The sequence below is a fragment of the Equus caballus genome, chromosome 31 (genome assembly GCF_041296265.1).
Source record: "Equus caballus isolate H_3958 breed thoroughbred chromosome 31, TB-T2T, whole genome shotgun sequence".
Classification (NCBI taxonomy): Eukaryota; Metazoa; Chordata; class Mammalia; order Perissodactyla; family Equidae; genus Equus; species Equus caballus.
The window spans coordinates 15,100,174-15,115,405 of NC_091714.1; the positions used below are offsets into that span (position 1 = coordinate 15,100,174).

Sequence of the window (15,232 nt, forward strand, 5' to 3'; positions counted from 1 at the left end):
TTTTTAAAGTGTTCCTTAAAATAAATACCACATTTCTTGGAGCCAGCCTGGTGGTGCAGCGGTTAAGTTCTCACGTTCCACTTCGGTGACCCAGGGTTCACCCATTTGGATCCCGGGTGCAGACCTACACACTGATTGTCAAGTCATGCAGTGGCAGGCGTCCCACATATAAAGTAGAGGAAGATGGGCATGGATGTTAGCTCAGGGCTAGTCTTCCTCAGCAAAGAAAGGAAGATTGATGACAGATGTTAGCTCAGGGCTAATCTTTCTCAAAAAAAAGAAAGAAAGAAAAAGAAAGTAACCACCACATCTCCAATGAGACAATGCAGGGGAAAGGACCATATATACTATAAAATGCTATATATGCATATCTTATTCTATTAGATGGCTACAGAGTATTCCATAGTTTTAATATACCATGATTTTTCTAATATCTTCCCTATTGGTGGTCCTTGATATTGTTGCCATTTTTTGCTATTACAATAATTTTGACTTAAAAGCCTTGCCTTATATTTAATTCATTGGAATAAATACATTCTGCTAATGATAATGAGCATGAAAAAAATAATTTTGTTTAATCCATGAGGAAAACTAAATAAACTAAAAAGGGATTAACCTAAGGAAATAATGGCAATAAAAATTTTTAAAAATCTCAAGCTTTTAGAATAGTTAATCACTATCAAGAATAAGCACATTTGCCTCCTGTTGTAGAACTGTGACTAATATATTCCTTTAACCAAAGCTCCTAGGGTGACAGTCCTGATTGTTAAAAATAATGTATCAGAGGAGTGATTGTTTTATAAGGGAATTCAGGATAGGATATCTTTAAGTAGCAAGATGTGAAAAATAACTTTGTTTGTAACTAGGTTTGCTGGAGTATATTTCTTATGTAAAATATAGGTTTGTTTCTGTTACAAATAAAATGTTTCTCTTTTAAAAGCAATCAACTCACATGACCAGAAGTGAATGCTTTCTTTTATTCTAATTGCAATTCATCATATAGGATGTCTAAAAACAATGTAGCAAATGTTTGTAATTTATTTATTTATTTCTAATTTATTTGTGTATCTGTAGACCTGAACCCAAAAAGAATATAAAAGAGCCAGCATTAGTCACGTTTTATTAAATTACCAGTAATTAATAATTTGGGAGGTTATTTTCTTGAAAAGCTTCAGTTAGGAAATTAATATAGACTCAGTGCAGAAAGTGTGGAAATGCCTGAAATTCACGAAAGAAAAATAGTTACCTGAAATTCCGCCAAGCAAATGAACTTTGTTATCGTTATCTTGAAATGAACATGTTATTTTTGTCACTTTACATCGTTATTTTTAAAAGGACGAAGGTTTTGCACTTGTAGGGAGAGAATAGCACTTCTTGCTTATTTTTCCTGCTCACAGACTGTTCAAAGGCAAAGACCAAGGTCTGTCCCACAGACTATCGCTTGCATCCCACCTTCCTAAATTTCCTACTTAGACCGCTTAGCTGGCATATCCAACTGGAGGAAAAAAGAAACCGTTCCTTCGTGCTACTACAATTGGCTGTACTTGTAGAAGTTTTGTTTGTTTGCATTTAGGTGATTTCTTGTTTCCAGTTTAACAAGCAGCCCACAAGAAAAGTTGACTGTCTTTCCCGAATGGTGGAGTGTCTGCAGCTGGCTTTATTTTTGATATTCTTCTTTCTTGGGGCCTAATGCCCCCCCTCTTGCAGATTACACTGAGCCTTTTCCCCTTCTTACACTCGTGGCCTACATTCCAGGAGATCAAGCCTGGCACATGTTAATGAATGTAGGTTTTATTTAGAAACATGACCACTTGTCACTGCTCAGTGTCATGTTATCAGGCAGCGACTTACCAACATTTGTCTGGAGTGAGCATTTTCATACTTCCATGCGCAGACAAGGGGAAACTTTCATCCCCACACAGGATTTAGCCTTTTGCTCTGCAGACTTAACTTTTTGCAAGTAGAAGCTTCATGGTGGTGGTAGAAGATCTGTGTGCCCTGAGGATGGCAGAGGATGGCAGTGAGGACGCTGATCTCCCAGATTGTAACTGCGACGTCACAAGGCAGGCATCTCCTTGAGTTTCTTCCATTGTGCATAGCTTTGATGTTGTGTGGGTTTATGGGATAGATGCCGGAACTTTAATCCATAATTGTTTTTCCCAGTGTTAAGTGGAGATGATTGGTGTTAGGAGTTCATTGGCCATGGACTCCTAAGAGTTATTTATTGGTTTGTTTTCTTGTCCCCCTACTGGGCATGCGGAGCTGGATGAAAAGGTTAATGGACTTTGTTATGGCTTGGGATCCCAGTTGTCTCTGGACTGTATGCGTCATACATGGGGTATGGCTACAGTAGAGAGCCTGACACACAGGAAAGAGATTCAGAAACAGATCCAGTCAGTCCATCGTCTGCTGTTAAAAGGATGGGCTTCTGATGAAACTGAAATTCAGCCTTATGCAGCTGACAGCTTTGTAGCTGAAGGCTTTCTTTTTATTAAATAAAAATCTGCTCATATTTCAGGGGCCTGGAGGGTTTTGTATGTATGAAAAAGCTGATTTTATTTGGGTTTTTCAGTAAGTTTTGGTCGCTGACTAGTTTTTAAAACATGTGCAACACGTAGAAATTTAGGTTGAAAGTAGTCATTTAGTGTATTATGTAAATGTTTCTTTCATGATTTTTTCGGTTAGAATAACATTATGACGGGATTTTCATTTTTTTTAAATAGTTTTCGTGTACCATCACATCCCGCAAATAAACCCCCGCTGATGAATAGGATTCACTAATGATACTTTCGGTTCTATTATATTTAGAATTTTAATTTTTTTGTTTTGGTTTATGGGTCTACTAAATTAGTTTGAAGGAAAGTAGTGCTATATATATATATGTAAAATATGTAGATATATATGTGTATTGTATATATTTATGTGACAATGTTAAGAAGCTGGACAAATGGATTTAGCGGTAGAATCCTTCTCAAGAAGGGTCAAGAGCCTCTGATACAATTGGACTGTGAAAGGAGAACCATAAGTTGCCGAGACTTAAAAATTTGCCAGACTTGCTAAATTTACCCAGACTTCTGACATCTGTAAACATCTATTTTAAATTATAATCCTGGGTGCCACTACAAGCACTGTGCTCAAACTATTACAGTGAGAGATATATGAAAATATTGTGACACTCCAGCCAAGGATTTCCTTTAAAGGAATGACAGAAAAAATATGGGACGTTTCTCTTAAGAAAGAACGATGCTGTAAATATCAAGTGTAATAATCTCAAGGAAAATGTGTGGGGTCTTTACTACCCACTTCTCTCCAGCTGACATCTGCTCCCCCAACATACACAGAATGTATTTTGCTATTTGTAGTCAAATAGACTTTTAAAAAAAATGAGAAATGAGAACCACTTAAATGTTCGCCCCCATTGACTTTACTAAGTTTTACACATTCATTTGAAAGAGGAACTTGTCCCTAATGGACTATATGAACAAGCATTTCCGTGTCACGATGCCCTTGACATATTGCTCACTAACTGCTCTGACTATGGGAACTTGTTCAGTGTATATGAGATTGCTAATCCTGTAATTTATTTTGCTAGTGTAGACAATATCCAATGGAACAGTGTTTACTCACATCTCATTTTGCCTTAGCTCTTTTGATTGTATTTGTAAGTGAATTTTAAACCAAGAAAATGAAAGAATTTTAGTATTTGACAAATAGACCATTTGCAAATGTCAAACCTAGAGGAAAAACTTAAGTATACAATTAATATCAACTAAATTAAAAATAAAAAAATATATTAACTAAATAAAAATATTTTACTTAGAATACTAATTATTAATGTTTAGCAGGCATTTAAATAGTCCCCAACTCTGTGCAAAGCACTGAGCTTAGAATGGCAGGGGAAGGGGAAGACCAAAAGTGGAAATTCACAGTTCCGGCTTTTCAGTGAACTTACCAGGTGGGAGAGGAACTTGTGCATAAATAATACCAGGAAGTTAGAATAAGGGTAAGACGGGAGCGAGCCTGGTGGCTTAGTGATTAAGTTCCTGCATTCTACTTTGGCAGCCCCGGGTTTGCAGGTTCAGATCCCAGGTGTGGACCTAGCACTGCTGGTTAAGCCATGTTGTGGCAGCATCCCACATACAATAGAGGAAGATTGGCAGAGATGTTAGTTCAGCAACAGTCTTCCTCAAGCAAAAAAGAGGAAGATTGTCAACAGATGTTAGCTCAGGGCCAATCTTACTCACCAAAAATAAATGAATAAATAAGGGTAAGAAGAAAACAAGCAGTGAGCGAGGCCCTCCTCCAGCCTTGAGCTACACACAAACCATGATGATATTATGAGGTTAGTATAAAACCCTATCCCAAAGCCTAGTAAGCACTCCAATTCTACCAAGTCTGAAGATGGGAAGTTGGCCAAGTGGGAGAGGTTTCCAAGAGGACATCCTTACAGGGCAAAACCAGGACAGACATCTTGTTGCAACCAGCCGTTCCTCAGTCCTGTTCCAGTGGGTTTATTGATTGTAGACCATCCTTTCAATCTGGGCCACTAAAGCAGGATGGCCACAGCCACGTTAAATTCCAAGTCCATGCTGTGGTCATTGGCAGAACGTGCGCCCCCAGCTTTGCACCCAGTAGCCATTCTAAAACTCATCCACTGACTGACACTCAAGTGAATTTTGTCTTATATATGAGAGAAATGTGAGTGAGTTGGATGTAAAAGTTCTTAGAATTACTGTTCAAGGCCAATACCTTGAAATGCCCTGGGGACAGGGTACAGTTTGTACTTAGAAAGTTAATTAGAGCAGTCTTATCTTGAGTGGAATTGTGAGTCATGATAAACATATTGCAACAGGTTTTCCCTTCCCTATCAATAGAACATATTATGAAATATGAACAGAATTTTTTAGATGCATATCTTTTTCAGAACACTGTAAGGTAATGCGCCTAACAGTGCTTTTACAAACTGAAAATATTATTCAAATATAGGTATTATTATAATTAATGAAAAACAGATATCATCATTAATAACCGACCCTAGTAAAAATCCTTTTAAAAGCATTTGTGTGACAAAGAGGAAGAATGATTTTGTCATGACTAGATTTTCATTTGAGAGAGAAATATTGATTTATAGAAACTGTAAAAGAAATGGTGACATAAGTTTTAAGGAATTAAATAAAAATGCTCAAAATACTTTGGTTAAGAGACATTTTCTTCTGAGTAGTGGGTCTTGACTAGTCATCTGGAGAGGAGTGGCGGGGGGTGCAGAGGGAGGTGGGAAGAAGAGAGTTAGCAGCTGGCACGTGTGGTTTGAAAGCACCCCTAGGTGACCCTGTAACCATCCCCACTTGAGAATCACTTCTTTACTGTCTGAAAGTAATAAAGTTGAGAAATGCTGGATGACTCTACGTGCGGGTCGTCAGACTTTGAGAGTATTCTATGGCAGATCCCTGCCTTGAAATATATCACCTCTCTAGAGTTTTAAAGGTCATGCTGCTCTTGACATTTTTTTCAAGCAGATGCCTCTTCAGTTGGACCAAGTTGACACCTTAGAGGCTGAAGTATTTTGCTTTTCTGCTAGCCGTCTATATTATGAGCAGTGTCAATAAGGTGACCACATTTCCTGAACTAAAAGGCAAGAGTCACGGCCTTAAACCAGAACTGAATTTTAAATAAGGGCTGTATCAGAAACATTGATCATCCCTATCACTTCTCTTTGTAGAGCTATCTATATACACTCAGCCATGTCAGGCCCTCACCGGGGACTCAGTAATCAGCTTTTGCTGCTATTTCTTGGTAAGAATAGAGCTAAGAAATACTACCTCTGTTCTTCCCAAACTCCTGCTCACACCCTGCCCACAATGGGAAGGCACCTTTCAAAACTAATATATTTATCCATGCGCTTGTGCCCTTGACCTGCCTCCTCGGCGTGCTTGCTCCATTGATTATATTCATCTGAAATTTCTCTCCTCCTTTTTCTCCTGTCTTTGGCTTCTTTCTTATGAGTTCCATACTCTCTGCCTGAAAACATTCTAAAGCTATTCCAAATATTAAACTGCATTGAACAAAACAAACAAAAACATCAATTTTTCCTTGTAGCCACATCATTCTACAGGTTTCAGACCATATTTACTCACCTTCACTGCCTACTTTCTTAAAATAATGAACAACCCTCCCTTGTCATAAGTGAACCCAAATGCATTCTGGGTTCTGTTTCCCCAGCCCTCGATGGAACTACTCACTTAGGGTCGGCAGAGCCCCCCGCATCGCTAGACCCCAGGTCCTCTTTGTTAGGCCTCATTATACTATACTGCCCTGCATTGGGCAGAGTAGACCATTGGTCCCCAAGCTTTAGTGTGCATAAGACTCCCTGCAGTGCTTGTTAAAAATGCAGATTCCCTGGCCACACCTTGAGAGGTTCTGATTCAAAGGAAACTGCATTTATTGGAGGCAAACCAGGTGACTCTGAGAAGGGGGTCATTCAGATTGTACTTCGATCAACAATTCCTTCTTTATTTTATTTTATTTATTATTATTATTTTTTTTTTTGCTGAGGAAGATTCACCCTGAACTAACCTCCTTGGCAGTCTTCCTGTATTTTTTAGTATGTGTGCTGCCGGCACAGCATGGCCACTAACAGAGCGTGGAGGTCTGCATGTGGGAACTGAACCCAGGCCATTGAAGCGGAGCACACTGAACTTAACCACTAGGCCACCAAGGCTGGCCCTATTTTTATTTTTATTAAATGTATCTGACATATAACATTGTATAATTTTAAGGCAATGTGTTACTTCAATACGTTTATATATTGTAATATAATTGTCATTGTAGCAATATTTATCCCATTACGTAATTATAGTACAATATTTTTGTCTATATTCTTTATACTGTGCATTAGATCTCTGTGGCTTATTTACTATTCGTTGCAAGTTTGTACCCTTAAACAACATCAATCTGATCCCCCCACCAACACTTCCTTCTTGAAACTTTTCCTGCATTTAATTTCACGCTACCTTTTCCTGGTTCACTTCTTTCCTTTCTGGTTGTTTTTCTTTCTCTGCGATTCCTCCTTCTTTAACTGGCCTCCTGAAATTCATTCTTCTCATCCACACCCTTTCAGGTTGAAACATGTCCTTTCATAAGGCTTCAACTCTATGCCAACAATACCCAAGCCAATGCAATAAACTCCATCCTCTTTGCTGAACCTAAGAACTACCCGATCCCTCGGGCTCGTTGTATCTCAAACGTTCATGCACCATTAATCCCAAGAACTTGCTCCTCATCCTATATATCCTGAGGTGGCAGCATCCATCTAGTCACCCAGCTGGGAAACACATAGTTTTTAGCTCCTCCTCCCTCACATCATGCCAGTTCATGAATTTAGCAATTCCATCCTCACCTCTGTTACCACTGTTTCCAAAATGTAGGCTTTGGATGTAAGATGCTTGGGCTATTCTTTTTACTTCCTGAATGGGCTTCCAGAACACCCTCTCATCACACTTACATATTCAAAATCAGAACTGGTCCTATCATCCTCTGCTGGTAAATCTTGGCAAAGTTCCTGTTCATTTTTAAAACTGCATACAAACCCATTATCGTGTCACTGCAGGATCTTTATAATCTTGCTCCAGTCTTATCTCTTACCACTTCTGCATCTCTCTTCCCCATCCTCCCTGGCATTACCACACTGTTTGCCTTCAAAATCTCTACTTTTCTTCTTTCTGTTTCCTAGGCCAGAAATGTCCTGCTTGGCTTACATCCGTCTTTCAAGATGCAGTTCAAATGTTATTCCTCTATTTCCCCTCTTTCATCAAAATCTAAGTTCCTCCAAGGGCAAGGTTGAAACGGTAGTCATCACTGTATTTCTATCATCGAGCACCGTAAACGTCTGTAGAAAGAATAAAGAAAGGAACGAGGAGTAAATGAATGAATGAACGAATAATTCCCTGAATGTGGCCAGACAGAATTGACACTTCTTATTTATCACCCAGAGACTTGGTTCATTTCTTTAGTTTGGTTCTTTCCACACTGTATTAGATTTCATTGTTTACATGTCTAGATTTCCAGTCAGATTATACATGTCATTAGGAAAATAAGTCTTATTTATTTTGTCCTCCTGGCATCTTGCACACAAGATTTTCACAGGTGACAGTTAGATAAATGGGAAACTTAAACAAATGAAGTTTTACTGCTTCCTGGAAAAGGTGGTAGACCTTTTTTGTGCGTGTGTGAAGCATGCAATGTAGCAAATACTGAACTGAAGTAAACTCTGAAAATGGAAGAGTGGATAGTGGTGGCTTTGTGTCCAGCCTCTGCTGTTTGCAATCCAGCAGGTCCTCAGTTTACCTTTAATGTGATCTGGCATTGGTAAAACTCAAATTGCTCAAATGCATGTGATAACTCACTGTTAGTTTATCTTAAGTGTGCTTTCTTCTTTAAACTGAGTTTGTGCCCCAAGAATGCTAAAATATATCCCACTGGGGCAAAAGGATCAGAACTGTGGCTTTGTAATCTGTGGATTTGGTGACAATCCACTGGAAATGTTCATTTTTTTCTCCCAGGTGTACTTCATAGGAGTATAAATTATATTTTTTGTGGAAATAATCATTTTTGTGACAACCATGAAGCTTCTGTCACTGTTCTATCATAATAGCTGTGTTGAGTATAATCATCGTTAATATTTATTGAATGTGTCCCACATATCCCACATTATTCAGCTCATTTAAATCTCACAAGTACTCTTACTTCATCTCCGTTTTATGGATGAGGAAACAGACACAGAGAGGTTGTGCAACTGCTCAAAGTCATACAGCCAGTAAGTCGCTTTGGCTCTAAGGAATTCAGCTTTAGACCCAACACTCCCTTCTGCTCACGAGGGAAACCTGAGTGGGGCCTCTCACAGAAGCTGAGTGCCCCTCCTTCTCTGCCCACAGGGTAAAGAAGCTGAAGGAGACTCTGGTCGCTGTGCAGCAGCTGGATAAGAACATGAGCAGCCTGAGGACGTGGCTGGCTCACATCGAGTCAGAGCTGGCCAAGCCGATAGCCTATGATTCCTGCGACTCGGGAGAAATACAGAAGAAGCTTAACGAACAGCAGGTAAGAGTGCCAACAACTGAGGGAAAGTAAGTAGGCTCTTGCATGTCTGTCCTCCTCCAGGAGAGAAGGGTGGGCACGAGGTGGTGAACTGGGATGGAAAATCAGGAGGAAGCTAGACAGGGTTGGTGAGAAAGGGGAGGCTTTGTCTAGGCAGGTGTTTGGGGCAAATAGGTCCCATGTCACCACCAGGATTGACTCATAAGAAGTTATGCCATCATAGGGTTCATGTTGGTCCACCCAAAGGCCGTCCTAAAATGGTTGTCTCCAAAATGTGCTGACAGTTTCATTTATTTGTGGGTCACTAGCTCACTACTCTAGACTTAGAAAGGAGCTTCTTTTTCTGCATATAGTGTTTGGAGAAAGATCACGGGGTGTGCTCAGAGTTTTAGAGTCTAAAGCAATTCTGTTTTACAAGGAGGATTGCGTGACCTGCACACCGAACTGTAGTTTCACCCTTGTGTGTGTAGTGAATAGAGCACATCGCACTGGCATACAACACACAACCCAACCACGCAAAACAGGGTAACCCTGAAACAGGCATAGAGAAGCGATTTTCACCTCCCACTCTCCTTGCTGTTTCTTACTAAGCATAGCAGACCCCAGTTGTCAGTATTAAACACCATAATCCCCCATGAGAAGTATTGCTACTCTGTGCCTTTAAATTGTCCTTGAAAATTCTATCCACGCTTTAGGCCATTATAGCTGAGTTACTTAAAAAATGTTAAGAAGTATAAAGAGGGGTTGGCCTGGTGGCATAGTCATTAAGTTCATACGCTCTGCTTTAGCTGCCCAGGGTTCACGGGTACAGATCCTGGGCCCAGACCTACACACCACTCATCAAGCCATGCTGTGGTGGCATCCCACAAACAAAATAGAGGAGGATTGGCACAGATGTTAGCTTAGCAATAATCTTCCTCACCAAAAAATATATATATATATAAATAGACCTATTTCTTCAATCTTATGAAAAAGTTTATGTACTTGCTTTATTTTTCAGGCTCTTTAAACCAATGAGAATAGGTATTAAAATACAGTTTTTGGGTATTGGGGTTACTTTGATATTTCAAGTAGCGTTTCTTTTTAAAAAATATTGTTAGCAGGCCATTTTTCAATTGTGGTGAGATTACAACTCTCTGATAGATTCTGAGGTTTGAGATTCTGATGATGGAACAGTGGGGTGATGGTTACCCTCCAGCTCCCCAAATTCTCCTGGAGAAGATGGTAATGATGTCTACAGTGATAACTATTAAAATACTAATGGCCAGTATTATAATTTAGCAAATGTAAGAAAATCAGAACCGTATCCTGTTAAATATGGCAAGTTGATCATAGGGATTTATAACCCCGCCTACTACTAGAACCCCAAAAAAGGTTAAAACCCACAATGGCGTAGAGAACAGGAGAGAAGACGATAGAAAAGAGAGACATCCAACAGGACTTTGGAAGACAGAAAGTGAATAGATGAGTAGCAATAGTATGACTTCACCCCACTGCCTCAACTTGGTTCCCAGCATGTCACTAACCAGGCTTATACAACAGCCAAGAGATGGGAGGGACCCTCTCTGGAGAAACTGACGAGACCAAGAGAAGAGATCTTTGGGTAGTGATATTAGTATCAACCAAAGACCTGACCCCTACCTACCTTCCCTACGGTGAAGCCTCCCGCCTGGCATGTCTTGGATGCATGCATAGCTTCCAAGGGCTGACTCATTCATAAATAAGTGGATAGGCAAGAATCTCTACCACTAAAGAGAACTTCTACATGGAAAGAAGAGACCAAAATAAATAGGAAAAAAAAAATCCAAGAAAACGCATTGTAGAGCGAGGAAAAAAACAAACCAACAAAATAACCTCATAAAGATGAAAGATTTTGCATTCAGAAAAGAATATCATTTTTTTAAAAAGGGACTTTCAGAATTGAGAATATCTCTCAAAAAGCAAAACAAAAAGATAGATATATGAAAAGTAGAAGACAAAATATAACAAATTAAAGGATTAATGCAAGAGTTTCAAAATCTAATTCAGTTATTCCATAAAAGTCCCCCCAAAAGAATAAAGAAAACAGAGAGGAAGAAATTTATCAAAGTAGTAATGGAAAAGAATTTCCCAAACTGAAAAACACACTTCTAGAGCACAAGGCCCTCACATGCCCAGGACAGAGCAAAACCATTATGAACGTTCAGAACACGGGCAATAAAGAGAAGATCTTTAAGGTTTCTGAGGTGAAAAAGTCTGATTTCTCCAAAACAATGCTGGAAGCTGGGAGAAGCTGAGAAAATTATTATTTTTTTATTTATTTGTTTTTAGATTGGCACCTGAGCTAACGACTGTTGCCAATCTTTTTTTTTCTCCTTAAAGATTGGCACCTGAGCTAACAACTGTTGCCAATCTTTTTTTTTTTCCTGCTTTATCTCCCCAAATCCCCCGCGCCCCCCCCCCCCCCCGTACATAGTTGTGTACTATAGTTGTGGGTCCTTCTAGTTGTGGCATGTGGGATGCCGCCTCAGTGTGGCCTGATGAGCAGTGCCATGTCCACGCCCAGGATCTGAACCAGCAAAACCCTGAGCTGCTGCAATGGAGTGCAAGAACTTAACCACTTAGCCACGGGGCCGGCCCCAAAAATTATTAATAATTTAAAATATTATACCCATCATTCAATATATAAAATATTTGCCTCCTATGCACACATTCACAGGAAGCTACTGAAAGATATGCAACCAATACTAAAATGAGAGGAAAAATAATATTCAACCAGGATAAAGAGAGGGAAATTCCCAGGATGATGGTAAAGGAAAGTTCCAGATGAGAGCTGTACTGAAACCTAGAGAGCACACCTGCCCAGACAAAAGTAGAGAGATAAGATGCTCTGAGATGGAAGGAAAACAGATTGCCTGATGGGCTTAGCCACAGTGGAAGGAGTTTTATTAACTCCATAGGAGAGAGAATAGAAGCTGGCAATACATATTTTAGAGAGATGGAGAAAGAGAGGGAGAATTATTGATTCCAGAAAAATAAAAAGTTACATAAGAAAAGAAATCTAACCATAGCAAATTTTGTTACTCATACATGAAAAATGCTGAATAACCATAGTCGTGCAAGCAATGAATATGGCTCTAGCTATAAGATAAGCTAAAACACGTATTGGAGCCCCATGAGTCATGTAGAAGTTTATTCCTTTTCTACTATAGGAGAGTCAATAATATCTAAAATTAAAAATCAGGAGGGGGCCAGCCCCGTGGCCAAGTGGCTAAGTTCGTGCCCTCTGCTTTGGCGGCCCAGGGTTTCACGGATCCTGGGCGCTGCTCATCAAGCCATGCTGAGGTGGCGTCCCACATGGCACAACCAGAGAGATCCACAACTAGAATACGCAACTGTGTACTGGGGGGACTTGGGGAGACAGAGCAGAAAAAAAAAGAAAGATTGGTAACAGTTGTTAGCTCAGGTGCCAATCTTTAAAAAAAAAAAAAATCAAGAAATAGCAACATAAAGGTGTTACTTAAAAATACAGAAGTAAGAAACAGAAGACAGAGCTACAAGAGGTGGAAATGGTTGTTTCTGAAGAAGAAGAATCTGGAGTGGAAAAGGGACTGCTTCATTGGGAGTTCAGTAGTAGTTTTTGACTTTTTAATATATTAATGTATGCTTATGTTGCCTTTTAATTAAATTTTAAATTACAGTTTAAAAAAAACTGTGCACTGGTGGTTAAAAGTAAAGACGTTTTGGGTTCAAATCCTGACCTCACCACCTTTCTGCATGACCTGGAGCAAAGTAATCAACTGTTTTAACCCTCATATCCCTCCAGCCCAGTAGCATAGCAGTTAAGTTTGCGCACTCCACTTCAGTGGCCCGGGGTTCGCAGGTTCACATCCTGGGCACAGACCTGCACACGGCTCATCAAGCCACGCTGTGGTGTCATCCCACATACAAAATAGAGGAAGATTGCCACGGATGTTAGCTCAGGGCCAATCTTCTTCAAGTAAAAAGAGGAAGATTGGCAACGGATGTTATCTCAGGGCAAATTTTCCTCAGGAAAAAAAAAGAATGCTAATATTCACAGTGTTATTATAAAAATTAATGAGGAAAGCATGTGGCACAGGGCCTAGCTCAAAGTGGGTGCTCAGTAAATTTTATTTTAATCATACCATATTTACTGCAGTTTCCTTGGTGGAAAATGTTTGATAACGATTCTGTAAAAATTGTGGCATTTGGGATCCATGTTGTAAAAGACAGATAAATAGTAATCTGTCTCCAGAGGGGAAAAATTCTGACAAATATTTAAATAGGTGAAATGGATAAGAAATGTGTTTTCTCCTATTTCCCTGTGTGGAATTTCTGGGTGTTTCTCTTGACAATGTATCTAATTCTTACAGACTTAATTGGGCAGAAATATATGTAGACTTGAGATGGCCTCAGAGAACATTTTGTCAAATTTCTCTGTGTTATAGATGAAGAAGAATAAATTCAGGACACTCTGTGACCATTCGAGACCATTGCCAGTGGAGGTTCAAGCTGAGAATAAAATACCTTAAGCGTATTAGGGCACTTATATATAATTATAAAACCCCTCAATCCTTACTTCGTTTATTGATTTTAACAAAAACTTTTGAGCAGAAGCACTAGGGGACATTTCTCTGATATTTGCTGTGGGAACCTGGTTGAGTTCCTGGAGGTAAATCTCTCAAAATTGTGAGGACCCCCCTGTGAGCAGGTCCCCTGGCATTTTTAATTCTGAGTCATCCACACTGAGCCTAATCCACTCCGAGAGCTAATCGAAAGGATGTGGAGAAGCCATGTCATCAAGATGTGACACGGGTCATTCCTGAGTTAAGCCCCCGTCACAAGACCAACTAGCAACTATCCATAGGCAAGACACCACAGTGAACATCCCAGAACCCGGGGGTTGAGGCTGAAGCAACCCCTGGACCACAGAGACCAGGAGGAATCGCATTAGAAGGATAAGGGGAGCGGCTGGAATCTGACCGCATCGCCACTTGCCAGGCTGGCACAGCATTGCACCAAGAGGGTCCCTCTGGGCCTATGGCTTCCCCAGTGGGAAAAGAGAGGCCAACGTGGGCATCCAGCTCCCCTGGAATTATGGGATGCATCCCCAGAGGCCCACTTGAGTCTCACTTTACAGGAATCGCTAGGGGAATTGGTGGGGCTCGACCACTGGGATCACATAGAGACAGAGAAGGAGGGTGTGGCTGATAGCAACCAGCACTCAGATCTTCGCCGACCACATTCCTGCTAGTAGCTGCACCCAAGCAGAGATCCTAGCCAGCATCTCTGCCCTTACAGAGCCAAACCAGTGTCCTCATCTGGCCTGGGAGCTCAGTTGGCAGTTCTCCCTGATTGAGTCCCCAGACAAAGGGCCATACTGGCCATGGAGCCCTTTCTACCACTCGGCCTGGTCAGGGAAGCAAATTCTCAGCCTCACCCAACAGCTGAGCATGGCCTCCAGTCTCGCCCCACCGGGAAGCCAGGCCAGAGAACCTAGGCAACCATGGAGCCCATCCAACAGCCCTGCTTGGGCAGGGAGCCGAGCCTCAGCCCTACCCAACTGCTGAGCATAGCTTCTGGTCCTGCAACCAGGGAGCCTGAACAGTGACCCTCGCAGCTTCAGAGCCCAACCTACATCCCTGCCCAGCTACCCAGACAGTGTACAACCCCACCCAGCCATGGAGCCCAGCCTACAACCCCACTTAGCAGTGGAGTCCAACCTAGAGCCTTGTCTGATGGCTGAACACTGCCTGCAGCCTTGCCCAAGCAGGGAGCTCAGATCGTGACTCCACCCAATCACCAAGCATAGCCTGTGGCCCCATCCAACAAGAAGGCCTGGACAGTGACCCAGCCCAACCATGGAGCATAGTCTCTAGCTCCCCCCACTGTGGGATACAGCTGGAGGCCCCTGCTGACCAGAGAGCCCAGCCAGTGACCTTGACCAACAGGGGAGCACAGCCAGTGGCCTACCTGATCATGAAGCCCAGACTGTGGCCTCGCCCAACTTTGGGGCACAGCCTGCAGCCCTACATGATCACAGAGTCTAGCCTGAAGCCCAGTCCAACTGCAAAGCCCTGCCTGTGGCCCCAGCTGAACACAGTCCAGCCAGCAGCACCATGTGGTCTCAGAGCACAGCCTG

General features: G+C 41.2%; 1 protein-coding gene across 44 annotated transcripts in view; it reads left to right on the top strand.

The window, feature by feature from the left end:
* Positions 1-15,232, top strand: part of SYNE1 (spectrin repeat containing nuclear envelope protein 1) — a 442,051-nt gene that overhangs the window by 389,360 nt on the left and 37,459 nt on the right. For 43 of the 44 annotated variants that reach the window (XM_070256132.1, XM_070256133.1, XM_023632822.2 and 40 more), the window contains one exon: positions 8,931-9,093. In XM_070256132.1, the coding sequence (XP_070112233.1) occupies positions 8,931-9,093 (163 nt within the window). Of the gene's footprint in view, positions 1-1,107; positions 2,064-8,930; positions 9,094-15,232 lie in introns of those variants that run through there. The other variant, XM_023632842.2, reaches the window with a different exon arrangement.